The 25,443-nt window shown below is 43.9% G+C and overlaps 1 protein-coding gene across 1 annotated transcript; it reads left to right on the top strand.

The window, feature by feature from the left end:
• The first annotated feature begins 10,373 nt into the window (after positions 1-10,373).
• On the top strand, positions 10,374-12,378 carry LOC138426491 (serum amyloid A-3 protein-like). Its single transcript, XM_069565077.1, has 4 exons — positions 10,374-10,460; positions 11,025-11,116; positions 11,570-11,708; positions 12,095-12,378. Exons 2-4 carry the CDS (start codon positions 11,026-11,028, stop codon positions 12,258-12,260), a joined length of 396 nt encoding a protein of 131 aa, XP_069421178.1. The 5' UTR covers positions 10,374-10,460; position 11,025; the 3' UTR covers positions 12,261-12,378.
• The last annotated feature ends 13,065 nt before the right edge of the window (positions 12,379-25,443 follow it).

Raw genomic sequence — 25,443 nt, 5'->3', positions numbered from 1 at the left:
CACTCATAGAAATAAAAATTAGAAACCCCACATGCAAATAAACTATTAGTCACTGTAGTAGCTGAAGAGAAGCCTTGGGAGAAAGGAAAGAATATTTTGAATTTCCAAAGTATTTTGTTGACTATCAGAGGGGCAAGGTAGCAGAGAATATTCTGTGAGACTGCTGCTGCTAGTGCTAAGTCGCTTCAGTCGTGTCCGACTCTGTGCAACCCCATAGACGGCAGCCCACCAGGCTCCCTCGTCCCTGAGATTCTCCAGGCAAGAGCACTGGAGTGGGTTGCCATTTCCTTCTCCAATGCATGAAAGTGAAAAGTGAAAGTGAAGTCACTCAGTCGTGTCCAACTCTTAGCCACCCCATTGACTGCAGCCCACCAGGCTCCTCTATCCATGGGATTTTCCAGGCAAGAGTACTGGAGTGGGGTGCCATTGCCTTCTCCTACTCTGTGAGAATAGAGGAAGGGAAAAGGGTCACACTGCATGTCTCTGAGTCTAGGACCCCTAGATTGAAAGATGCATTACTATTTATACACCACCAAGAAAAAAGATGTTACCATTTAGATTCAGGCATAATGTTCAGACACACGTTTTCTTATCACTTTGTATGTTTATTTTACACTTACTAGGAGAGTTCTTTTAAACTTAGACATAGATTTTAATCTTACATCACTCCTGTGTGTAAACAAAAAGAAAAGTATACACAAAATTAACCCTAGTACAATGACAACCTTTTCATGAGCGCTTCCTAATTATTAGGGAATGTAAGACATGTACTAATTTCAGAATTATATAACCAAGAGATGTGCATCCTAGAAGTGATGTAATATGAGATTTAAATGTAAACCTACGCAAGTTCTCTCTCTCTCTCCTCTCTTTATATAAATATATACATACATAAGTAGGTAGGTAGGTAGATAAAGGGAGCACTCATTCTCGCTCTCGCTCTCTCTCTATGTATATATACATATATATATACACACAGGGGATCATCCTGACCCAGGGATCAAACTCATGTCTCCTGTATCTCTTGCATTGCAGGCAGATACCTTACCCTCTGAGCCATCAGGGAAGCCCTGTATATATAAAGTGTGTGTGCGCGTGTGTGTGTGTGTGTGTGTGCACGCACATGTGTATGTGTGTGTATATATATATGGGTTTCCCAGGTGATGCACTGGTAAAGAGTCTGCCTACTAATGCAGAAGACACCTGAAGTAGGAAATAGCAACCTATTCCAGTATTCTTGCCTGGGGAATTCCATGGACAGAGGAGCCTGGCAGGTTATAGTCCATGAAGTCACAAAAAGCCAGACAAGACTGAGCACGCACATATTTATATGCACATATATGTAAACATATACATACATAAATATATAATTATTGAGCTATTATTAATCACCGAGTGCAATGGAGGTGCTCCTGAGGTGAAGTCCACCTTCACACCACCCCTCAGCCATGGAGGACCTTCCCAGAGAGGAGCAGGTTATCCACAATGGATTTTGATGACGCTGCATATTCCAAGGCCCCTCCCTAGCTGAGGTGTCACCACACCTGGCCCAGCACTGCCTTTTCTCTCACCTCACTGGTCTTGCCAGCAGGTTCCAGTGGACCCCCCAGAATGACCGGGAGCCTCTTCTCTTCCTGCAGAGATGGCAGATGGGAAAAGGCTCACCCCATCTCCTTCCTAGTCACACTCCACCGCTGCCTTTTCAACTCTCCTGGCACGGGTGCTCCATTCACAGCTCCTACACATGTAAACTCTCTCAAGAACTCACCACACTGCCCTCTGCTCGGATAGGGGCATCAGAATGAGCTGGCAGTGTCCGCAGTGAGCGTGCACCCGGCTGAGAGACGAACAGGCATTTTTGCTTTTTTCTTGGCACCCTGAATCAATTGCCAGAAATTGCCTGCCTCCACAAATGCTGCACTCCCCGGGAGACTGACCGCCCTGCGGTCTCCCCTCCCCTCCTCGGGCATCTCCTCCGTGGACCAGGGGTGGGATGGTGGAGGGGGCGGTGTTGACTGTGGAGGCCAGCGCTGCTGCCTCTTCCTCAGCTTTGGGAGCTCACGAGGTCTGGCGCTGCTTGCTGGATGCCCTCTCTAAGGGTGTGGTCCTCAGAGCCCTGACCTCAGCTGTGGGTGATGGAAAAGCAGCAGCACTCAGCAGCCTGTTTTCACACCCGGCTGCCAAGGGAGCTCTTGCACAATCTTCTAATTTCCCGGGGTCACTTTTTGAAATCTGTGATTATGGGAAAGAAGAGCCAGGTCCTCTCTGAGAACAGTGTGTTCGGTTTACACACACATTTATTACCTATGGAGTCCTGTCAAACCACACTGTGTAAAACATATTTACAAAATCTCCTGTGAGTGACTCACTCGTATGTTTCCTGAAAGAATTGGGCAAATGGACAAGAACTCAGGCTGGCCAGGGTGCCTCGCTCCCGAACCATCCGACCTGGGAGGAGCCAGTGCACTGAGACCTCCCTTTACTCTCTGCAGGGTGGACTTAGACTGTCCAGAACAGTCTCACGTGGCGTCTGCAAAACCTCACGTCACCCTTTAGTAAAGACGCCTCCAGAGCTCCTTCATCCTTCTGTTCACTCTCCAGCTCCCTCTTCATGCTCCCCCGGCACGCGGCAGGGGCTGGGCCAGGCCCTGGGGACCTGAGACAGACCAGGCCAGTGCTCCCACGTGAGGAACATTCCACTGGAGAGTTATGATTAAGCTAATCAGCATTTAAGAGAACTGAATTAAAATATATCGTACATTTATTTATGCGCCACAACACGCAGTGTGAGCTCTATGACCTGAGGCTAAGAATCCCAAGGCTCCATCCTCACAGACTAGATCTGAATTTCAGCTTTGCCACTGTGACAGGGAAGGGTAGTAACATGCAAACATTATCACAGTAAGTTTTGCAGCAAAAAAGCAGAACATAAAATAATAGCTCATATACCACCCTGTTTTGTTTATGTGTTCACATGTTTACATACACTTAGATAATAGACTGGAAACAAAGTTTCTACAGAGGTTCTTCCTGCCCCTCCCCCTCTCATCCAGGCTCAGGAAATTAGTATTGCTCTTATTTTTGTCTTTATACTTCTTTTATATTGTTTAAGTTTCCTTGCTGAAGATGTTCATTCAGTGAGATTAATCAAGCCTGGCTGTGTCGAGTGTTTTCCTAGGCACTGAATATGGTTGTAGAGAAAATCAACTTACTTCCTGTCCTTATGAGGATGAGATAAGGAAAAACACCAAGTGTCCACTTACACTGTAGTTGACCTGTATATTCCTTTCTCTCTACACGCACACCCCACAACAGCACTAAACGTGCAAACACACATATGTACATAAATAATGCACATGAATTCATAAAGATTATGATAAGATAAAAATTGATAAATGTGTCAGAGTCACAAGTAAAAATTCATAATGGAAAATAACAGGGAAAGGACATCAGCAATTTTCATATTCCATATTCTATTATTAATCCTGTTCTTTTCTTCTCCGTATAATTTCTTTTTCTCTCAGGACTGAATCTCTTTCAGGGTTAAAGTGTGGTTCCAGCACTTGGCCTGGTAAACTATACAACCTACTAATCTCTGGAGAAAGAATTTTTGTAAGAAATAGAAAATGTTCCATCTCTCCTGCAGCTACAAGAACAGCAAATAGAAGAATAAAACCTGTATCGACAAAGGTTATTTCTAACAAAGGAGTTTTTTTTAATGACAACAACAAAAGATACATCAGAGATAGTCACTATGTCCTATGACAGCAACCCTCTAATATTTTATTTATAATTTAGATATTAATTTATGTCTTTGAAGCAAAATTCTTTTCTGATAGAAGCTGTTAGACTGGAAAAGCGGATAGCTGGTTCATTCCAAGGCAAGAGCACAGAGCCATAGAAATCCTCCCCATTGCTGTAGGGTGTGTGAGCTGGGCTGCCCCTCTGGACTTCAGAGTGACACTTTACTGTGAAACTGAGGGTATGCACACCAGCTCTGTCCCTCCTGTGATACACAAGGCATGGTGCAGGTATCGTTTGTATTGATCTGACACTTAAAACATGACTGCTTGTCGGTTTATTTTTCTGGTTATTAATGATTTGTGCATCTCTTTGTGAGTTTATTTATTATTGCATGTTGTCTGTAAACTGTTTTTTTCCTAACACTTCACCCATTTTTCTATTGGGGCTGCCTTCTTGTCCTTATTGATTCACAGAAGTTCCTTGTATTTTTGAAATATTAATCCCTTGCCATATTTTAGATATCTTTTCCCTTTCTTCATCTACAACTATACTCTTATTGTTGATGTAGTCAAATTTACCACTTCCTGATTTGGGGTTTGTGCATTTGAAATCTAAGAAATTCTGTAACATCTCTAGATCATAAATATATTCTTTCATTTTTATAGTTATCTCACATTTATGTATTTAATACTTCTAGAGTTGACTTATATATGTGTATTAGGTAAGGGTCTAATTTTCTAGGCAAGAATTCTGGAGTGGGTTGCCATTCCCTTCTGCAGAGAATCTTCCCAAGCCAGGGATCCAACCTGAGTCTCCTGCATTACAAGCAGAATCTTTACCATCTGAGCCATCAGGAAAGCCCTGTTAGGTAAGGGCCCAGCTTTATTTTTCTCTTTCCAAAACTATTAAATCATCCTATCTTCAGTGATTTGTGATGTCTTCTCGATCATATACTAACGTCCTATACATGGGACCCTAGCTCTGCACCCTCTATTCTGTCCCATTGGTCAATATGTCTGTAGCTGAGCAAATACTATTTTCATTACTGCATTTTGCTGTTTATCTTAACACCTGGTAAAGTAAGTCCCTCTTGTTAATACTCTCCTTTTTTGAGGCTGACTTTTCTGTGTATGGACTTTTATTTGTCTATATGAATTTTGAAGTAATCATCTTATGTTCCAGAAAAATTCAGCTGAGATTTTCAGGGTTAAATGTCTGAATTAATCTGGGGTTGAATCAACATCCTTAATGTTAAGTCATCCCATCAGTGAGCTAGAAACTTCTCTCCATGTTTGAATCATACTTTAAGGTGTTTGTTAGAGGTCTGACACACCTTTTCCATTGGACTTCTATGAATTACTGGTGAAAGTAATTGCGAGGAATTTTAGTTTTGCTGTTACTATGAATAGTTTATTGTTTTGGTCATGTTTTCTATTTGGGTATTTCTACTATGGAAAAACCTGTTGGTTTTTGGATCAAATGTGAGCCATCTTATTAAATTTCCTAATTAATCGTAATAATCTGTTGATTTTGTGGCTTGGGCAGTTTATAATTATACCAATGAAAAATTTTTTTACTTTTTTTTAAATTTTATTTTTTAATTGAAAGATGATTGCTTTATAGAATTTTGTTGCTTTCTATCAAACCTCAACATGAATCAGCCATAGGAATACACGTGATGACAGTTTTATCTCTGCTTTTCTAATCCTTATATCTCTTCTTTCTTTCTATTTACTATGGCATTGGTCAGGGCTCCCAGAACCGTGTTAGACAATAGTGGTGACAGTGGGCATTCTTTGCTCATTCCTGATCCTTCAAGCGATGGGCTAAAAGTTTTTCCATTATAAAATATGTTAATTTTATGAAATTAATTTTATTTCAATTTTATTTCATCTTAATTTTATAAAACTAAGAATGTTCCATTTGAAATGTAATTTTCTAAAGCATTTTTTCTCTCTCTTTTGAAAAATTCTTCTTATCGTTGATTTATAATGCTTGTTAGTTTCTGCTATACAGCAAAGTGTATTGACAAGATATATATCCACTATTTTTTACATTCTTTCCCCATATAGGTCACTGCAGAGTATTAAGAAGAGTTCCCTCTGCTATATGGTAGGTCCTTATTCATTATCTATTTTATGTATAGTATTATGTGTTTATCAATCCCAGGCTCCCAATTTATTCCTCGTCACCCCCTGCGTAATACCCTGGACACTACAAGGTTTTTTCCCTACATCTGTGAATCTATCTTAAAGGATTTTTAAAAAGAAACATAACTTTAGCTCTATCACACTCTTTTTTGATCAATTAAGATAATATTATTTTTCTCCTTTAGGCTAATACTATGGTGAATTACATTAATTGTCATAATACTGACCAATTCTTGCATTCCAAGAGGAAACCTCACTCGCTTATGAGGGATTTTTAGTGCTCATATTTGGTTTGGTAACACTATGCTCTGTTTGAATTGTTTGCACCTTTAGAGGTGAAATGGGACTGTTGTTTTCTTGTATTGCCCATCTCTTACTTTGGAATCAATTACTCTGCTTCTTTAAAATGAGCTGTACATCTCTACTCTTGATTAGTTTTCTACACCAACCTGTGTAACATACTATTAACTATCCCCTGAGATTTTAGCAGACTCTCCTAGAAAACCACTGGCCTAGTAGGGGATACTGGGAAGAAGAAAGCTGTGATAGCCACTTTTGCTTACTTAATACTTAACTAACTTCCTAAAGACATCTATGTCTCTTTGCACTAAAAAAAAGGCTATTCCTTCATCTAAATTAGCAAATGATGTGCCACCGTGAGTTGATTAAATGGAGATCTGAGGCTCCATGTTAAGTTTAACTTTGAACCAGGAAAGAGGAATTCAGATTAATCTCACTCACTTGGGTCTGTGTGGAGAGTTTACCTCTGTGAACTGGGTCTAACCAGCTCAGAATAGCGCTGCTGAAGACCTTTTATGCTGAGAGACGCTAGTCATTGCAGAGGGTTTCATGTTGTGCTGTGTTGCAGCTGTTGTTGGCGTCGACTGTTGTGGCTTCTACCAGAAGTCACTGGGTGTACACGCATGACTGTGGGTGTTGTCTCACCTGTGAGTTGCCAGCAGTTTGCTGAGAGGAGAAACGCGGTGGATCTGGTCTCTTAGATGGTTGTTTCTAGGTTTGGAGTGACTGGCGTCGATTTGTGTGCAATGCTAGGAAGTCGGTCTTTCCTTATGACACCAACAGACACCAGTGGAGGCTGTTTTCCTACACTCTTGGACCAGGGGCAGAGTGAGGAGCCCCCTCGAGCAGAGATGACCCCCTCCTAGCAGGTCACCTCAGAATCAGGGGGCTGCTGCCGTCTACCAGATAAACAGAGATCCTCAGGAAGCTCAGAGCAGCTGTGCAGTATGTTTCCTTTTCTGATGTGTCAATTCCAACCCTCATGTGTCTTTTTTTTCTCCCTTGAGAAAAAAAAAGTGCAACCAAATAATCAACAATGTACACGGCATTGATAATTTCTTCAGTGCTATTTTCTTTTAATCTCCCTGGTGAACTGAAGGATGAAGAGGAGGGAAGCCAGCCTTTCTGGTCCTAAAGCTGTGTTTCCTTTCCTTTTGGTAAACTGTGAACTTCACAGTCCTGTCTGTCTGTCTCTTTCTCTCTGCCATGTAGTAGAATTACAGGGTTTGGCTTTAGAGAAACTACACATCCTCCCAACTGCTGGTGAAAGAAGCGCTGTCAGTGTGAGGAGAGAATATCCCCCCTTCTCCTGCAGCTTCAAAAAATACAGGAGATTTCTCTGTATCAAACACTTTGGGACATAGGCCCCAAGTGTTATTAATAGTCAGAGTGTATCCTGTGGGGTTTTGTTTTTTGGTTGCAAAGCTTTGGTGTTCTTCTCTTAATTATAACAGAAAATGAAGGTCTCTTAAACCTCTCAGTAGTCTTATCACACATGGCTATTAAGGAAACAGTACCTCCTAATATACAAACCAGGTCTCTTTCAAAAATAAAACAATTTGCTAATTGTCACTCACTATTAACTATTAATCTGAAACAAGAGGTACCAACAGATACCATCTCTGCAAACCAGGACACAGCTTTTCATGGAAGACTCCTGGGAAATCCCTTTAAGGCCTGAAGATCCTGAAATTGCCATGACAGGATGGTTTTCTTTTGCAGGACAAACAAGTAAAAAGAGCTGACCACTACTGTCTTCTATTGTTCCAAGCATGGCCCTGCAAAACTGGGTGTTCCTTCCAGTAAGACAGAGCGCCGTAAGTAACAAGGAAGAGAACTTGCAATGCTTGACTTGCTGTCTAGAATTGCTTGCTTTGTCTCTAATGATTTTATCAAATAAGAAATGACTGGAATGATGCAAGAAAGTGGGAAGTGGAATTCCAGTATTGAATGGCTCCAAACAGAGTCAAAGAGTTGCAAAAGAATATGATCACTGGCCCCTGATTTCTGCCCCGAGGAAGGCAGAAGAAGAGATGTGGACATCACAGCCCTCCTCTGAGGAGCTGCCCCAGGGCATGTTCAGGGCCGATGACTAGATGGTGACAACATCCCCTCTCCCCACCATGTCTACTCCCGGGACCAAGTCAGCTAGGCCAGCTCAGGGACCTGGACTACCCCAACCTCAGGGAACCCCAACTTTCCCAAGGAGTTGAGAATGTTGAGAATATTTAAATATTGCTTAGCTTTGCCTTGGATAAAAAGCAAACAGAGCAATCCTTTAGACAGTTATCTGCCCTACGTGTTCATCTCATTACACCTACAGGAAATGAATATGTCCCAAACCCAGAAAGAGGCATCATCCTATTTCTGAGAGGTTCTACTCTAAGACAGGGCTTCTCAGGTGGCTCCGTGGTAAAGAATCCGCCTGCAGTGCAGGAGGCGTGGGTTCTATCCCTGGGTCAGGAAGATCCCCTGGAGAAGGAAATGTCCACGCACTCCAGTACTGTTCCCTGGAGAGTCCCACAGAGGAGCCTGAGGGGCTACAGCCCATGGAGTCACTGAAGAGTCGGACACGAACTTGGTGACTAAACAACAACAAATCCAAGACCGCGGTTCCCAGACCACAGTGTCATCCTCAGCCGGCGTGCTTCCTCCCGGGCCAGTGCTCTTCTTTCTAACGTCCTGCTCACATTTCCCCAAGTCTTATAACAAATTGGAAATGCTTCGCCCCCCTTCTCGGGATTACTACTTGAGCACAAGTCCCACATCCTTCCAGACTCTAATTTGCCATCTCCCCTTGTCTCAGTTCACAAGTCCCCATGATTTGCTTGCATCTGTCTTGAAGATGGAGTCCCTGTGTCTCCAATGCACGGCTCACGTTCCTTCTCTCCTGTGAACACTCCAGGCAAGAATCCTGAGGTGGTGCTCCTGGGCTGGGCCTTACTTGCCCTCCTGCCATCCTCAGGCTTCCAGCCCAGGGAGGAAGAGCAGTTCCGTGTCCTCTGGGTCCCCACCATCTCTGACATATTACGCATGCATCTTCCCTCCTCCTCTGGGAAATCCAGTGACCTTTGAAATTTCCCTTTAGGATGAAGAGGCAGACATGGGGCATGGAGTTCATCAGAGACGCCATCCCCAAGAGAGCACCTGCATGAAATTTCCTCCCAAGATTATCTTCCTGAACTCACAGAATAAAGCCCAGTCCTGCTTTTCTGATTGATACACCTTTTCTTTGACATCATACACGCCAGCATTCTTGTGATAAATCAGCTTTCTCTGTATCCTTCCTGAACCTTTTATCCTGATAATTTAAAAGACATATGGACTTTTCCTGTTCATTTTTATGGTGTCATTTCTACACGATATCATAGCAAATTTGCTCACTGTAGTTCAACCTTCCTGTAATTGCAATGACCTCTCAATATGACCTACTGTTATGACCATCAACAGCATCTGACCATGAATACACTTGAAGCTGGAAGACTCCCTTTTCCAGGGCTGAATCCACCCCATGTGTGTACTGGAAGTTTGATTTTCCTGAGTTTTATCTCCTTCCTTTCCTCCTGCTGTAGCCTGAGGTCCCAGCTTCATCCTGAGCTGTCCCTTATAAGGGACCCGTTCTGCTGTTTCATTTGCCCTGTTGCTCACATTCTTTATTCAACTCTCTTTTTCTGATGTTAGTCTTTGGAATTCCCAGGTGGCTCAGGTGGTAAAGAATCCACTTGCCGTGCAAGAGACCCAGATTCAACCCCTGGGTCAGGAGGCTCCGCTGGAGAAGGCAATGGGGTATTCTTGCCTGCCACTCCAGTATTCTTGCCTGGAGAATTCCATGGAGAGAGGAGCCTCGTGGGTTACAGTCCATGGGGTCCCAAAGAGTTGGACAAAACTGAGCAACTAAGCCCACACACACTTCACAGCAAAAGTCAGTAGATTACGGTGGGGGATGAAAAACACATTTGTCTCCTGAAGTGAGACTAGAAACAGGCAGGAAAAAGCCCAACATGCTACATTCTGAAAGTTGCCAGATTGCACAATCTAGGAAAACTAGATGTGAGTGAAGAATAACACTGCTGTTTTGAATGCTGGGCTCTGGTCAGGAGGGATTTCCCAGATTTTCTTTCCTTCTTTCTTTTTTTGCTTCCACCCCATTTCTCATTTGCTCCACTGGCCAAGTGTCAGTATATAAAGCACCGGCCCCATCTCCCAGGCAGGCAGCACAGGCAGCTCAGCTTCACCAGGGGCCTCAGCAGCAGGTCACAGCCAAAGGTGAGGAGCTAGAACTCCCCAACACTTTTCCTCTTCGGAGACTTTCTCTTCAGCAGCATTCTTGTGCTGCAGCCCAGCTCTCTGCTTCCTTCCTGAATCTACTGTTCTGACCATTAGAATCCACCAGATGTGAGCACTTCAGGGAGTAGGGCTCTCCTTGTCTGCATCTCCTGCGCACGCAGTGATGGGGTGAGCACGCGGGCCACAGACACCTGTGCCTCGTTCTCCTCGTCTCGTATCACAGAGGGGCGGCACAAACAGACTCCTCTTGCCTTTGGGAAACTTGCAGCAGTGCAGCTGGGTTTCTGGCTGATAGAGGATGACTGGACTGGAAAGTGGTTTATGCTAAAATCACGTTGCAATCCTTCATGCAGGAAATAACTAGGATTCCCAGGATTCAATGGAAATGAGAGCTGGATCTTCTGTGTTACAACCTATCCTCTATCTATCTATCGAGATAAAATTCAGAGGGGTTTATGTTTGGAATGTAAGAGTGTATCCACATTACAACTCAGCCCCAAGCCCTGTCATTCTTGGTTGAGTCCACTCATCTCTCTGTTGCAGGATGAACCTTTCCACGGGCATCATTTTCTGCTTCCTGATCCTGGGCGTCAGCAGCCAGGGATTGGGGACATTCCTCAGGGAAGCTGGTCAAGGTAAGGACCAAAGAATGGGCCAGGGGAGGCGGTGTCTGCTTCCAGGCTGGGAGTATTCTATATCCACAGGCTTTCTCAGTATTGACCTTCTTCTCAAGCTCTGGTCCGAGCCTTTCCTGTTTCTTTCCAGGTGGAGGTTCATTGTATAAGCAAATATCCTTTAAAGAAAGAGCATTGACCTCTTCTTCACACACATCACACACCTCCAGAAACAAAGTTCCAACAGACTTAGAATGAAATCAAACAGAATAAACCTTGCACCAAGTGTGATACTCACAACTTCAGATCAGGGAAGTAAGTGAGAAGTAAAGAAGTATTCATTTCAAGCCAATATAATAATCTCCAAGGGCTTAGTCGAAGGCTAAAACCTAGAATCAGTGGGAGGAAATGATTTATTTCTCTCTTTCACCAAAACATGATCACATTCATCTCATCATTTTCTTTCCCTCCCAGGGGCTAAAGACATGTGGAGAGCCTACAGAGACATGAAAGAAGCCAACTACAAGGGTGCAGACAAATACTTCCATGCCCGTGGAAACTATGACGCTGCCCAAAGGGGACCAGGGGGTGTCTGGGCTGCTAAAGTGATCAGGTACCAGGGCCCCTGGGGATGCAGGGATGGGTGAGCAGAGCTTGGCTGCCTAGGAAAACCTGGAGGGGCCAAGCCCTGGAGAAGTTTCCTATAGGCTGTGGGCCCTCCTCCTCTTACCCACCCTCCTGCTCTGTGCCCAGTGTGAGGTCTGAGTGGCTGAAGAGCAGAGCAACTTGGTGGGACAGGCGACTCTCCACCCTCCCCCTATGGGTGCTGTTCACCCAGCACAGGGATGAGGTGGGCAGAGCCCAGGGAGCCTCAGGGTTGTAGCCCCTCTTTCCTTGGCTCCTCTCAGAGTCATTGATCCCTTGGAAAGAGGGAAGTTGGGGATGGTGGGGCTGTGGCTCATAGTCCTGGATTAATCCCCTCCCTGCCTTCCTTTCCAGTAACGCCAGAGAGACTATTCAAGGAATCACAGACCCTCTGCTCAAGGGTATGACCAGGGAAGAGGTACGGAAGGATTCGAAGGCCGACCAGTTTGCCAACGAATGGGGCCGGAGCGGCAAAGACCCCAACCACTTCAGACCTGCTGGCCTGCCTAACAAATACTGAGCTGCCTCTCTCTCTGCTCAGGAGACGGGGCTGTGAGTCTCCAGGGGCAGGGACACTGACCTAGAGAGTTCTGTGTCCTCAGAAGGCAGCAGATCTAATAAATGCTTAAGAGATGCAATCTTGAGACTGTGTGTCATTCTTGGTATAAGGACAGCCTGTTAGTTCCAGGACTGATGGCAGGACCCTGATTTGAAGGCTGAGTCTGTGCCTGTGTGGTTGGTTCTGGACACAATCTCAGCATCATTCAGGACAGACCCCTCTCCAGCCTCCCCTAATCAGACCCGCTCCCTCTCCAGGCCCCTCTGTGGACCCTGAGGCCCTTTCCAGGCCCTTCGCTGTCAGGCCTTCTCACTCCCTGCAGTCGTGTCCTGTCCCCTCGCTGTCGCGGGGTCTAGTCCCCTAGCCTGTCCTCGGAGCTCTCTGTGTGGGGCGTGGACATGGCCCAGGAGGACTGGAGGGTGGAATCCTGATCCAGAGACTGCCACCTTGATCCCTGTTCATTTCTCAGCAGCACCTACAAGTCCAGCCACGAGCCACTCTCTGTCGGTGCCTCCGGAACCGCCTCCAGTGCTGCTCCCTTCCCTCTGTTTCCTTGCCTTCTACATGTTCCCAGCAACAAACGTGTCAAGAAGTGGAGGAATAGTGACAACATCAAAATTCAGAGCCAGGCGGCTTTTGCGTTGGATATGATTCATGTCCTTGAGAGGAAGTCATTTTCCCTCCTGGTCCTTTCTCAACCCGGGGAAGCCAGCAGCAGTGACCTCTTACTGAGGAAAACAGTGTCTCTAATGGAAGGGGTCTGGGTCTGTGGTTGTTGTTTCGTCGCTAAGTCATGTCTGACTCTTTGTGGCCCCGTGGACTGTAGCCCTCCAGGCTCCTCTGTCCACGGGATGCTCTAGGCAAGAATCCTGGAGTGGGTTGCATGGGTCTGTTACAGCACAGGAATTATGAGTGATTCTGTAAATCATATATTCCTACAAAACCAAGAAACTTCTTTCTCAGATAAAAACGCTGGTTTCGGTGTTCAGTTTGTTTTGTTTTCAGATTTGATGTTTAGGAATTTTTCAGATTCCAAGAAGTAAAATGATCTAAAATCTTAAAGAATGGTGAATAGACTTCTGTATCCAACTTTCATCTCAAGTAATAAATAATACACGTATTTTTCCCTTTTACAAAAATTTGGAGAGCTTGTTTATCCAACCTTGCCAATCATCCTTTCTCTAATGTTTCCTTTCTTTCCCCTCATTTTGCAAAATTTTAGACCTTCAGCACCTGGGATAGAAATCTAACTGAACAATCTCATAAAAGGCTGCTTACAACCTGGGGTCCATTCAGACTCTTATCATCGAAACCCTAAACTCAGCAGAGCTTTGAGCCTGTTCTCAGCAGCTGATGGGCAGCCACATTCTCCTTAATCGCAGTTAACTTTTGCCTGCTTTGTCTAGTCAGACTCACTTTTCTGAGATACAGCCATAATCCTCCTTAAACTTCATCTACCTACATCTCTGACAAGGCCTTCTGATGGGACCTGTATGAGAAAGCGCTCTTGTGACTACCTTATATCCACACTTTTTCTTCCTCTTTGACAGGGAAATACAACATGTCTTTCCTCTCTAGAGATCATTTTCTCATTAATCTTCTCGCCTCGGGAGAGCTCCTCAGTCCCACGTTCAGAGCAAAAGTGTGTGTTCATTTACTCTGAGCTCCACACCTACCCTTCTTTGCCTGGCTTGTCATTCTGGAGCGGGACACTATGAACACACCCCCGGTGCCAGCTGGCCACGGTGCTAATCTCTGCAGTTTGGGGTGCTGGAGGGACGTTGCCGGAGAAAGCACTTCCTGGTTAGCGCTTCCCTTCTGCCCAGCTCCTGGGTGCTCTTCTCCTGCACAGGACACCTGGGGACATTCAGCTCAGTGAGGAAAACGTGCTTGCTCCTCATGATACATGCCACACCTGAGTCCAGACCCTCTCTATCTGCTTCCTTAATAAATTCCCACATTGAAAACCCAGACTTCAGTCCATGTCACTCTTCACTCTGGCACCTTTTCCTCTTCCTCTTTATCGTCAAACTTGAGTCTGTCCATCTGCACTTCCTGCTTCCTCTCTTCTGACTCACACTAGAACCCACACCAGCCTGATCTCTGTCCCCACCACTCAGCAAAACAGCTCTGGTCACCGCTGACCTCCGTGGTGCCAAGACAGCTGACAAGTTCCTGTCTCATATCAGGAAAGCTCTGAGCCACACTCAGCACAGTTGTCCTCTTCCTCCTTTCTGTAAGGTTCTGTCTTGGCTTCATAATACCATACCCTTCTTTTGTTTTCCCTTTAATTTTCCTTTATCCCCTTAGCTGGGTCTTTTCATCTCCCTAAACTCAAAGGGTCCCTCAGACTTGGTTCTGGGTTCTCATTTTTTTTAAGGTTTTTTTTTTCCTCCCTCTCTTTTTTTCCCCCGAACTTATTTAATTGAAGGAAAATTGCTCCACAATATTGTGTTGGCCTCTGCAATTCATCAACATGAGTCAGCCACAGGTATACATGTGTCTCCTCCCTCTTTAACCTCCCTCCCACCTCCTACCCCTTCCCACCCCAGGACTCTCACCTTTTATGTCTCTAAATTTTCTCCAAGTGCAGGAAATAGCACCTATACACTGATGGTTCTGAAAATTACACCTCCCCCACTCAGAAACCTGGTTTCCCAGCTCTGTGCTTGAATATCCGACTGACCTCTAGACACCTCTGCTTGGATGGCTTCCAGAGATCTCACACTCAGCATGTCCCAAAGGGAACTCTCATCTGCCTCCAGAACTTTTCACCTCCATTTCAGCAGATGACATCACTGTTCCTCTGTTACTCAGCCCAGAAATTGAGATATATGCTTGATGCTTCCCTTCCCTTTACCCCACATCCGATCCACTAGCAAGTCCTGCGATTCTATTTCCAGATTTCATCTGTAATCCATCAGTCTGCTCTCATGTGCACCTCCAGCACCATTTCTCACCTGGGTTCCTGCAGCCGCTGCCTGACTAGTCTCCCCATCTTCATGGTTTCCCCTTCTGCTTAAGTTGGCTGAATAACTTATCATCTAATCCAAGTCACTTTCCAGAAGGAAAAGGGGCATTAGTAATAATTATGCCAGGATGACAGGAATCAACTGGGACTGTCACAGGCAAAAGAGGCCTGTTTCTCGAGCACACAGACTGATGGTTGCAAACCATAATCCGATCATGTGTCCCTCTACTTAAAACTCTTCAGCAGACCTGGTCCCTGGTCACGTTCTGGTCTCATCTCATGCCACACCCTCCCAGCTCTCTGCTCTCCGGCCACATTGGTCTTCCCTCAGTCCCACCAATGAGTCAAACTCTAGTCTTTAGGTACGTGGTATTGCCTTTGCCCAGAACATGCTTCCTACCCATGCTGCTTCCGTCTTTCCTGCGCCTCTCACTTGAAATTCCTCTTCAGGATGGCCTTCTCTGACTACTCTGGGTGGCCTACCATGGCTACTACTTCTTTCCTAAATGGCACCCCACTCCAGTACTCTTGCCTAGAAAATTCCACGGATGGAGGAGCCTGGTGGGCTACAGTTCATGGGGTCGCAAAGAGTCGGACACAACTGAGCAACTTCACTTTCACTTTCACATCAATATATGAGATGATTTTATTCATTTATCGGTTTACTTTTTCTGTTACTTGGTTTTGCGGGGGGGGTGTTTTGATGGTTTTCTTGGTCTGTCTTCAACCCTAGATTGTAACAATTTCTGTCTCATTTGACTTTAAACATCTAGCACTAAGCAAGGTATCTGGCATGTAATAGGACTTCAATGCTTATTGAACAAGTGAATGAATGAAATAATTAATTTTTTTAACTAACTAGTAAAAAGGGAATTTTTTTAGGGTAATACATTACAAAATGTATTTCCATTATTCCACATCATCTTTATCCATTCACTCACTGATGGACTTTAAGGTGCTTTAGATGCTGTCCATATCTTGGCTGTTGCAAATATGCTACGGTTAACACAGGGGTGAATGGATATTTTCTTTTTATATTTTTTAATTGAGGTATAATTGATGTAAAATATTTCATAAGTTTCAGATGTCCAACACAGAGATTCACAATTTTTAAAAAGTATATGGCATTTATAGTCATTATAAAATACTGGCTCTATTTCCTGTGCATCCTTATAGCTTATTTCCTACAGAGCAGTTTGTACCTCTCAATCCTCTACCGCTATCATGCCCTTTCTTCCCTTCTCTCTCCCTACTGGTAATCACTAATTTGTTCTCTTTAACTGTGAGTCTTTCTTGTTATACTCAGGTTTATTTTATTTTTTAGATTCCACATGTAAGTACGTCAAAGTTGTCATCACACATAAAAAAATTGTCATTGTGTATGGTGATGGGTGGTAACTAGACTTATCTTGATGATCACTGCACAATATATACAAATATCAAATCATTGCACTGTACACCTGAAACTAATGTCATGCCATATGCTAATGATATCTCAACTAAAACAATAATAAAAGCTATTCCAATCATCACCCGGTGTCCCTGGAAGAGAGGAACCAGAGAGCCTGAGCTTGTTTGATCCATTTGGAGTCAAGTCCCTAGGCACCCCTCACAGAAAGTTCTTTCTCCAGAGAAAGTTAACTTAAGCCTAAATAAACTGAGAATAGAACAAGCTGTAAAATGGTCATCACCTGGGATTCAACCAGAAATGCAAAATCTCAAGCTGTACCTCAGATCTACCACAGCAGGCAGGACCAGTTACATAATGTGTGGTACCAGTCCCAAATAAACATGTTCAGGAATTCTTAAAAATTCCAAGATGATGAAAGCAGGGCATTAAACCAGGCACAGGGCGGTGCTAAGCATGGGGCTCTGCTTGGGTGCACAGCCTCATGCCACGAAGACGGGCAGTTTAACTAGGAAAAGCTGAGGAATTCAAAACACTGATATAAAGCCATGAAACCCAGGCTTCGCCTATTAGTATCAGATAAAATCATGCCTAAATCACTAGTATATGTCATCTTGAATATTCAGACGGATTCAGAGTAGTCCATCTGGAATAGTGTATTATTACCTGGGCATGCTGGGAAAACCCCAGTCCAAGAAAACATTCTCTGTATTTAGGACACAGCAGTGGCAGTATTTTCTGAGTCCTCAGGGAAGAAATACCAAGCAGGAATTTTCCAGCCTCTCTTGCGGTTTGTGTTTGATCCACTAGACCAAGGTTGACTGGAAACTCCAGGCTAGTCATCTCTGCACAGCAGTGTTGTGTTGTAATTCTGTACTGTTCCTCAGGAAGTTTCATGGTACCCAGATTTATTTTAAATGAAAGGGTGAGAAAAACTGAGGTTTGCTCTAAATTTTACCCTAAAGTTACTGTTCCCGACAAAAGGGGCAATTTCAGTCCCTTGTTGAGCCACAAAACAGTTAAGATGATAAATTTTATATTATCTGCATTTTACAATTAAAGAGAAAAAAAAACTTGCCATGTGGAACCAGAAGGGACAGAACCCTGGTGGAATTTCAGCAGATGGGCCCTGGGGCAAAGGGCAGGTCAGGGATGAGCAGGGGCACGACCAGAGGGCAAGCGCAGAGTGTGTCCGTGAACAGTGCCCAGGATGAGAGACAAACTTGGGCTCTGAAACAGAGAACAAGAATCTGGGAACAAGTCATCGAGGGCCTGGTCAACAACTTTTAATCAATACTCAATCTAAGAGAGAGGGGGACTCCCCTGGTGGACGAGTGGTTAAGACTTCACCTTCTAATGCAGGAATATGGGTTCAGTCCCTGGTCAGGGAGCTAAGATTCCACATGCCTTGCAGTCAAAAAAACAAAACATGAAACAGAAGCAATATTGTAAGAAATTCAATAAAGTATTGTTTTTTAAAATGGTCCACATGAAACAAAATTGTTTTTAAAAGAAAGAGAATTTTATTTGAGCCAACATGAAAATTATAGCTCAGGAAACAGTCTTTCAGAAAGTTCTGAGGGTAATTCCCTGGTGGTCCAGTGGTTAGGACTCTGCCCTTTCACCACTGAGGGCACAGGTTCGAACCCTGGTCAGGAACTAAAGGCCAGTAAGCTTTGGGATGTGGCCAAAAATAAAATAATTTTTTTTAAAGCCCTGAAGACTATTCCACCTATTAGAGATCAAAGTACTTATATGTTTTTAAAAGAAAGAGTTATACATCAAAGTGTCACACTGACAGTTGACATAGTCCAACAAAGTGAATAATGGGTCATTGTGACTCCTTACAGGACCAAGGAAGGAAAGCTTAACTCCTAAGGAGTTACCTTGCTGGTGCCAGGAGGAAATTACTTCTTTCTTTTTTGGCAAGCAGGCATTCCTTTGTCTTTTAAGGGAATCTAGTTAATGTAACACACACAGTGTACACTAAAGGGGACAGGTTAGTAGTTCAAAAGGCAGAGAAAATTTTATGTTAAATTTTTTTCTTGTCCTGCCTTAAAATAATTTTTTTCATCAGTTTTAAATACCAAGCTCAAGGATTTGGGATTTGGATTTGGAAAGCAGAGAGGAGCTACAAAAGTTTCCAATTGGGAAGGGGTTGAAGGCTATGCCTCAGAGGATAAAGATTCTGACAGTCTCCAATGAACTTCCCATGAGACCCAATGAACCAGTCACTCTGAAGGGCTGAGGTTTATCTACCAACTAGGATAACCTGAACAATGTGGGGATAGGAGACAAGTTGAAGGAGGTTAAGTCCTTAGGTCTACAAGTCCAGGCCTGGGGCAGTATTACCACATTTGTATTTGTAACAAGACCCGCGATGATTCTAATGCGTGGCAAGTCTGTGAATCACCTGAGTGATACTGAAGGTTGGTTCCATTGTGATGTGCTGGGACCGCGTGGTGGTAGGGGGCAAGGCAGTGTTTAGAAGCGTTAGAGAAAACCACAGGACCAAGATGGTGCCACTGGTGCTAAAGCCCAGGGAACCGAGACTGTGATAATCAACCAACTTGCAATTTCAACCCTCCCCAGAAATGTCATCTTAACCAGTGGAATTTTGTGGTCAGAGGTAATCTGCGAGTGGGCCTTCTCCATTCATCCCATCTCACCACCTCTACCCCCAAGAGGTAATATGCGTAAGTCTTAATTGTCCCTTTTCCACAAAAAGATAACCTGATCTACAAATAATTCTTTCTTTTCTTTTGCTAATAACTCCCTTGTCTCACCCTTCTTTCTATAAAAGCCCTCCCCTTCATATACCCATTCAGAGCACTCTTCTAGTTATTAGATGGGATGCTGCCTGATCATGTCATTGAATAAAGCAATTAAATTCACTGTTCAATTTTGTTTTTTAACAGAAGTGAAGGAAGTTCCCTAAAGACTGGTGGAATTGTCTCAGTTGGAGAAGACTCTTGAGAGTCCCTTGGACTGAAAGGAGATCCAACCAGTCCATTCTGAAGATCAGCCCTGGGATTTCTTTGGAAGGAATGATGCTAAAGCTGAAACTCCAGTACTTTGGCCACCTCATGCAAACAGTTGACTCATTGGAAAGGACTCTGATGCTGGGAGGGATTGGGGGCAGGAGGAGAAGGGGACGACAGAGGATGAGATGGCTGGATGGCATCACAGACTTGATGGACGTGAGTCTGAGTGAACTCCGGGAGATGGTGATGGACAGGGAGGCCTGGCGTGCTGCGATTCATGGGGTCGCAAAGAGTCGGACACGACTGAGCGACTGAACTGAACTGAACTGACTGAAGAAGTAACAACAATGTGGGCAATAGAGAATAGAAAAATAAGCAACTGTTGGAAACAATCACCAATGTTGAACTGAGGGAATTTATCTAGTAACTGAAAGTCAGGGTTGAGGAAGGGGGAAGACACAAGAGAACAAGATTTTGAGGCTTGATCAGGGCAGTGACAAATTAAATGCAGACAAGGAAATTATTTCAATTTGGGGCTTCCTGTTCTCGTCCATTCATGAAAATCAATTACATAGGTCTGATCGTTACTGGGTAAAATGATATTCCAAATATTTCAAATAAGAGCTAGTATTTATTACCGAGACACAGGCACTACGTTCTGCATTTTGTGGGTAGTTTTGCTTTACACTTATTATCTCATTTAATCCTCCGCTACCTAAGGCAGGGCTACTGTTAACCCCATTTCTCAGATGAGGGAACTGAAACCTGCAGAAACAAAGCAACTTACCTGAGGCCAATCAGATCAAGAGCAGACACTCAAAGCCAGTCTGTCTCAAAAACAGCTACAAACTGGCACTTGTCAATTGCTTCTACAAGGATTAAATCATGAACTGCTGACCTTCAACACGCCCCGAAAAGAATTCAGGGTGGAGATCGAGAATAAAACACTCCAGTGATCTGGGAAAAACTGAACAAGTCTTCAGATAGCTATTTTCAGAAGACTTTTAGAGCTCAGTCCTTGCCTCTCCTCTAGAAGAGCACTAAAGTCATTAACGGTGACATCTGTTCCTCCTGACCAGTAGCAAGGTTCTGCCAAAATGCGCGCTTGGCTGCAAGCACCCTCCTTCTCTAAAGTCATTTGTAACACTGCTCACCCCTACCTCTTTGGAACAGTTTCTTAGAGCTATCTGAAATGCCATCTCCCAGACTATAGTGTTGTAGCCACGCATTCTGGGAAACAAACTCACTCAGGACAATGCAGAGAGTGAAGTGCAGTTTATTACACCAGAGGGCCCAAGGCAGAGTCTCCTCTTAGCCAACAACCCCGACCAGCATTTGTGAAAATCTTTTATACCCCATGTGTCTGAACCCACCACTCCAAATTCCTTGAGACTTCCATAACAAAGGGTAAATACAATCCCAATAACCCCATCATTCACGTGTTATGTGCTCAAACAGTTAAACAACTGGCCAATAATCAATAAGCCCGAGGTTACACTCCTCCAGCTTATTGGTAGGTACAGAAAAATTTATGGCCTGTCCAGCTGGGGGGGTCTTATCCTTCTGTTGTCGTTTCCATAGGCACTAAACACAGCGTTCATGAAGAACCTAAGCTACTCCATTTTGTTAACAGAAAAACTCCATTTTGTAAGGTTCTGGGAAAAGAGCCTTTGGAAATCCCGACCTCACCCCACCACCCACGAGCCAATCGGACCCCAGACCAGAATCTCCTGACTTAACGTTCAGGAACTTGTGGTCTATCTAGGTAATAGGGACCAATCAGAAACCAACACACAACCCTTCGAAAGAAAGTGACCAATCAGACGTCCCTCTACCTAGAAATTTTTTTCATGAACACTCCCTACATAAGCAATGTAATCCAAAACCCAGGACTCCTCCCTATAGCAGCTGCATCGGTAACGGTGGGAGCCCCAGCTTGAGCTTGGTAATAAAAACTCTCGTTTTTGCATCAGATATCGGCTCCCTGGTGGCCATTGGGAGATTCTGTGACTTGGGCATAACATTTAGAGTCCTTTGGAGAGGTGGCCGAGCATGATCAGCATGAACAGGCCTAAGATGGGGTCCAGGCCCTTTGAATTCTCTCAATAGTTCTCATTTTGCCTCAAATAAAACAACTCACAGCTGTCACATTGTGCTTTTTTTTCCCTCCACAATGGACAAAGCCAGGCTAGCAGCCACTATGCTACGCTGAAGCCCTGTTAAACACCAGTCAGGCCTGGGTGCAGGAGTAAAAGTGAGGCAAGCACAGGGTAAGTGAAAGATTACAAGCTGTACTTGTAAACACTGCCTAATATCCAAGTAGACTGTTCAAATATAAATGTTTAACTGAATGGGATTTTTGCCAGCTGAACTGATCGTGGCTGTATTGGGTTACTTGACATGTAAGTCTGTACTAACATTAAGGGCGAAAGCCCTCCTGTTACTGTCAGATTTTGTCATTACACAGTGACCATGCAAAAGATGGTCTAGAGGAAATCCCAGGAGGAAACTGCCTGAACTGGCACAATTGTGCAATCTTTTATGACACATCTTTCTAGGGCACGTTACATCTATCCTCATTTATCAAAAGGGTACAGAGAATTTTCTAGCATTAAAGGGAAAAAATTTCACCTGAATTTATTTTCCAAGGAAAACAAGCAAAAATACCATTCAGTTGGTAATGGACAGGGAGGCCTGGCATGCTGCAGTCCATGGGGTCACAAAGAGTCAGACAGGACTGAGTGACTTAACTGAACTGATAAGAAATCTATTATATTTGGTCTTCATCCCCTTTCCTGGGCACAGAGTTCCTAAAACCCTTGGAATTTCCAAAGTGATAGGTGTCTTTTTGATGTTAATAGGTGACTTCCCTGGTGGCTCAGACGGTAAACCATATGCCAACAATGCAGGAGACCTAGGTTCGATCCCTGGGTCAGGAAGATCCTCTGGAGAAGGAAATGGCACCCCACTCCAGTACCCTTGTCTGGAAAATCCCATGGATGGAAGAGCCTGGTAGGCTACAGTCAGTGGGGTCACAAGGAGTCAGACACTACTGAGCGACTTCACCTTACCTTAAGGTGACTTTCGACCACACCTAAGAATGGGGGCTGGCTGACAGTGCAGCCAACCATGTGATTAGAGGGCTGGAACTTCCAGTCCTGACACTGGCCATTGGCCACTGAACTCAACCTCCAGCCTGTAACCCAAGACTGCTGCTGCTTTATCTAGGGTTCCCTGGTGGCTCAGAGGTTAAAAGCATCTGCCTGCAATGCGGGAGACCTGGGTTCAATCCCTGGGTTGTGATCTCCTGGAGAAGAAAATGGCAACCCACTCCAGTATTCTTGCCTGGAGAATCCCATGGACGGAGGAGCCTGGTGGGCTACAGCCCACAGGGTCACAGAGTTGGACACGATTGAGCAACTTTGCTTTTGCTCTGCTTGGTGAACATGTAGCCATCCATCTGCAGTGGCACTGGGAGAGGGCATGGAAATTCCTTGCCCCTTGCCCATACCATCCCCTCCATCCAGCTCTTCCTGAGTTATAGGCTTCTATAATAAACTGACAAATCTAAGTAAGTAAAATGTGTCTCCGAGATCTGCAAGCTGCTCTAGCAAACTGAACCCAAGGAGTGGGTCATGGGAATCTCTGGTTTATAGCCAATTGAACAGAAACACAGGCACACATAGGCAATACAGTGGGTTCAGTCCCCAGATCACAGCAATAAAGCGAGTCACATGAATTTTTAGTTTTCCAGTGCATATAAAACTTATGTTTATATTCTACAAGTCTATTAAGCATGCAATAACACTGTCTTGAAAATCAGTGTATAAGCCTTAATTTAAGAATACTTTATTGCTAAAAAAAAGTGCTAACCATTATCTGAGCCTTCAGCAAGTTGTAATTTTTTTCCTGGGAGAGGGTCTTGCCTCCATGATGGTAGCTCACCAATTAAGGCGGTGTTTCCTAAAGCTGGGGGTCACTGTGGTGATTTCTTAAAATAAGACAACACTGGAGTTTGCCACGTCATTGACTCTTGCTTCTCTTCCTTTCACAAGTGACTTCTCTGTAGCATGCAATACTTTACAGTATTTTACCCATAGTAAGAGTTCTTTCAAAATTAATCAATTTTCTCTCAACCCTGCCACTGCTTTGTCAACGAAGTTTATGTAATATTTTAAATCTTTTGTTGTCATTTCAACAATTTTCCCAGCATTTTAACCAGGAGTAGATTCCATCTCAAGAAATCACTTTCTTTGCTCATCCGAAAGAAGATATTCTCTTCATCCATTAAGTTTTATCCTGTGATTACAGCAGTTCAGTCGTATCTTCAGGCTCCACCTTTAATTCTAGTTTTCTTGCTCTTTGCACCACATGTGCAGTCACTTCCTCCACTGAAGCCTTGAACCCCCTCAAAGTCACCTATGAGGGTTGGAACCAACTTCTTCCAAATTCCTATTAATGTTAGTATGTTGACCTCTTCCCATGAATCATGAATGTTCTTAATGGCATCTAAAATGGTGAATTCTTTCCAGAAGGTTTTCAATTTACTTTGCCCAGATCCATCAAAGGAATCATAATATATGGCAGCTATAATCTTATAACATGCATTTCTTAAGAAATAATATTCCAAAGTTGAAATTATTCCTTCATCCATGGACTGCAGAATGAATGTGTTAGCGGGCATAGAAACGTTAAGTCTTTTGTATCTCTATCTTGGGCAATGAAGTACATTGTCAGTGAGCAGTAACACCTTGAAAAGAATCTTTTTTTCTGAGCAGTAGGTCTCAACAGTGAGCTTAAAATATTCATTAAACCATGTTGTAAATATGTGTGCTCTCATCCAGGTTTTGTGGTTCCACTTACAGAGCAAAGGCAGAGTAGACTTAGCCTAACTCTTAAGGTCCCAGGATGATTCACCATGGTAAATAAGCATTGGCTTCAATTCAGTCACTATCTGCATTAGCCCCTAACAGGAGAGTAAGGCTGTCCTTTGAAACTTTGAAACCAGGCATTGACTTTGCCTCTCTAGCTAGATGAAAAGTACTGGGCGGCATTCTTTTCAAATGCTCTTCCATCAACACAAAATCTGTTATTGAGTGTAGCCACCTTCATTAATGATCTTAGATCTTCTGGACAACTTGCTGCAGCTTCTACATCAACACTTGCTGCTTCACCTTACACAAAAGTTATGAAGACAACTTCTTTCCTTAACCTTCATGGACCAACCTCTGCAGCTTCCTCATCTCTCTCAGCCTTGCTGTGGATTACACTCTGGCTAAAGAGAATGCTCTGGTTCGTTTGAGCTTCTATGTAGACTATTAAAAGTTTCTCCGTATCAGCAACAAGGCTGTTTCACTTTTTTCTCATTCTTCTAGTCATCAGAGTAGCATTTTTAATTTCCATCACATACTTTTTCCTTCACATTCACAATTTGGCTGTTTGATGCAACAGGCCTAGCTTTCAGCCTACTCCAGCTTTCAACATGCCTTCCTCACTTCGCTTAATCATTTCTACCTTTTGATTTAAAGTGAGAGATGTGTAAGCAGTTCTTCCTTTCACTTGAATACTGAAGAGGCCGCTCTAAGGTTATTAATTGGCCTATTACTGTGTGTCAGGCAATGGGAAGGCCTGAAGAAAGGGAAAGGGATGGGGAATAATCGGTTGAAACAGTCAGAACACACATTTCTCGATTAAGTTCACTGCCTTACGTGGGTGCAATAATGCCACAAAACATTTACAGCAGTAATGATGAAGATTACTGACAAAGATCACCATGACAAG

The sequence above is a fragment of the Ovis canadensis genome, chromosome 21, assembly GCF_042477335.2.
Source record: "Ovis canadensis isolate MfBH-ARS-UI-01 breed Bighorn chromosome 21, ARS-UI_OviCan_v2, whole genome shotgun sequence".
Lineage (NCBI taxonomy): Eukaryota > Metazoa > Chordata > Mammalia > Artiodactyla > Bovidae > Ovis > Ovis canadensis.
Note: the sequence above shows the minus strand (reverse complement) of the source record. Positions and strands in the feature narration are given on the sequence as shown.

What these genes read in the sequence shown, in the direction of transcription:
- LOC138426491 (XM_069565077.1), top strand. Translation starts at nt 11,026, where the DNA reads ATGAACCTTTCCACGGGCATCATTTTCTGCTTCCTGATCCTGGGCGTC. An exon ending in CCTCAGGGAAGCTGGTCAAG is followed by an intron (nt 11,117 to 11,569) that starts GTAAGGACCAAA and finishes TTTCCCTCCCAG; the next exon opens with GGGCTAAAGACATGTGGAGA. An exon ending in TGGGCTGCTAAAGTGATCAG is followed by an intron (nt 11,709 to 12,094) that starts GTACCAGGGCCC and finishes CTTCCTTTCCAG; the next exon opens with TAACGCCAGAGAGACTATTC.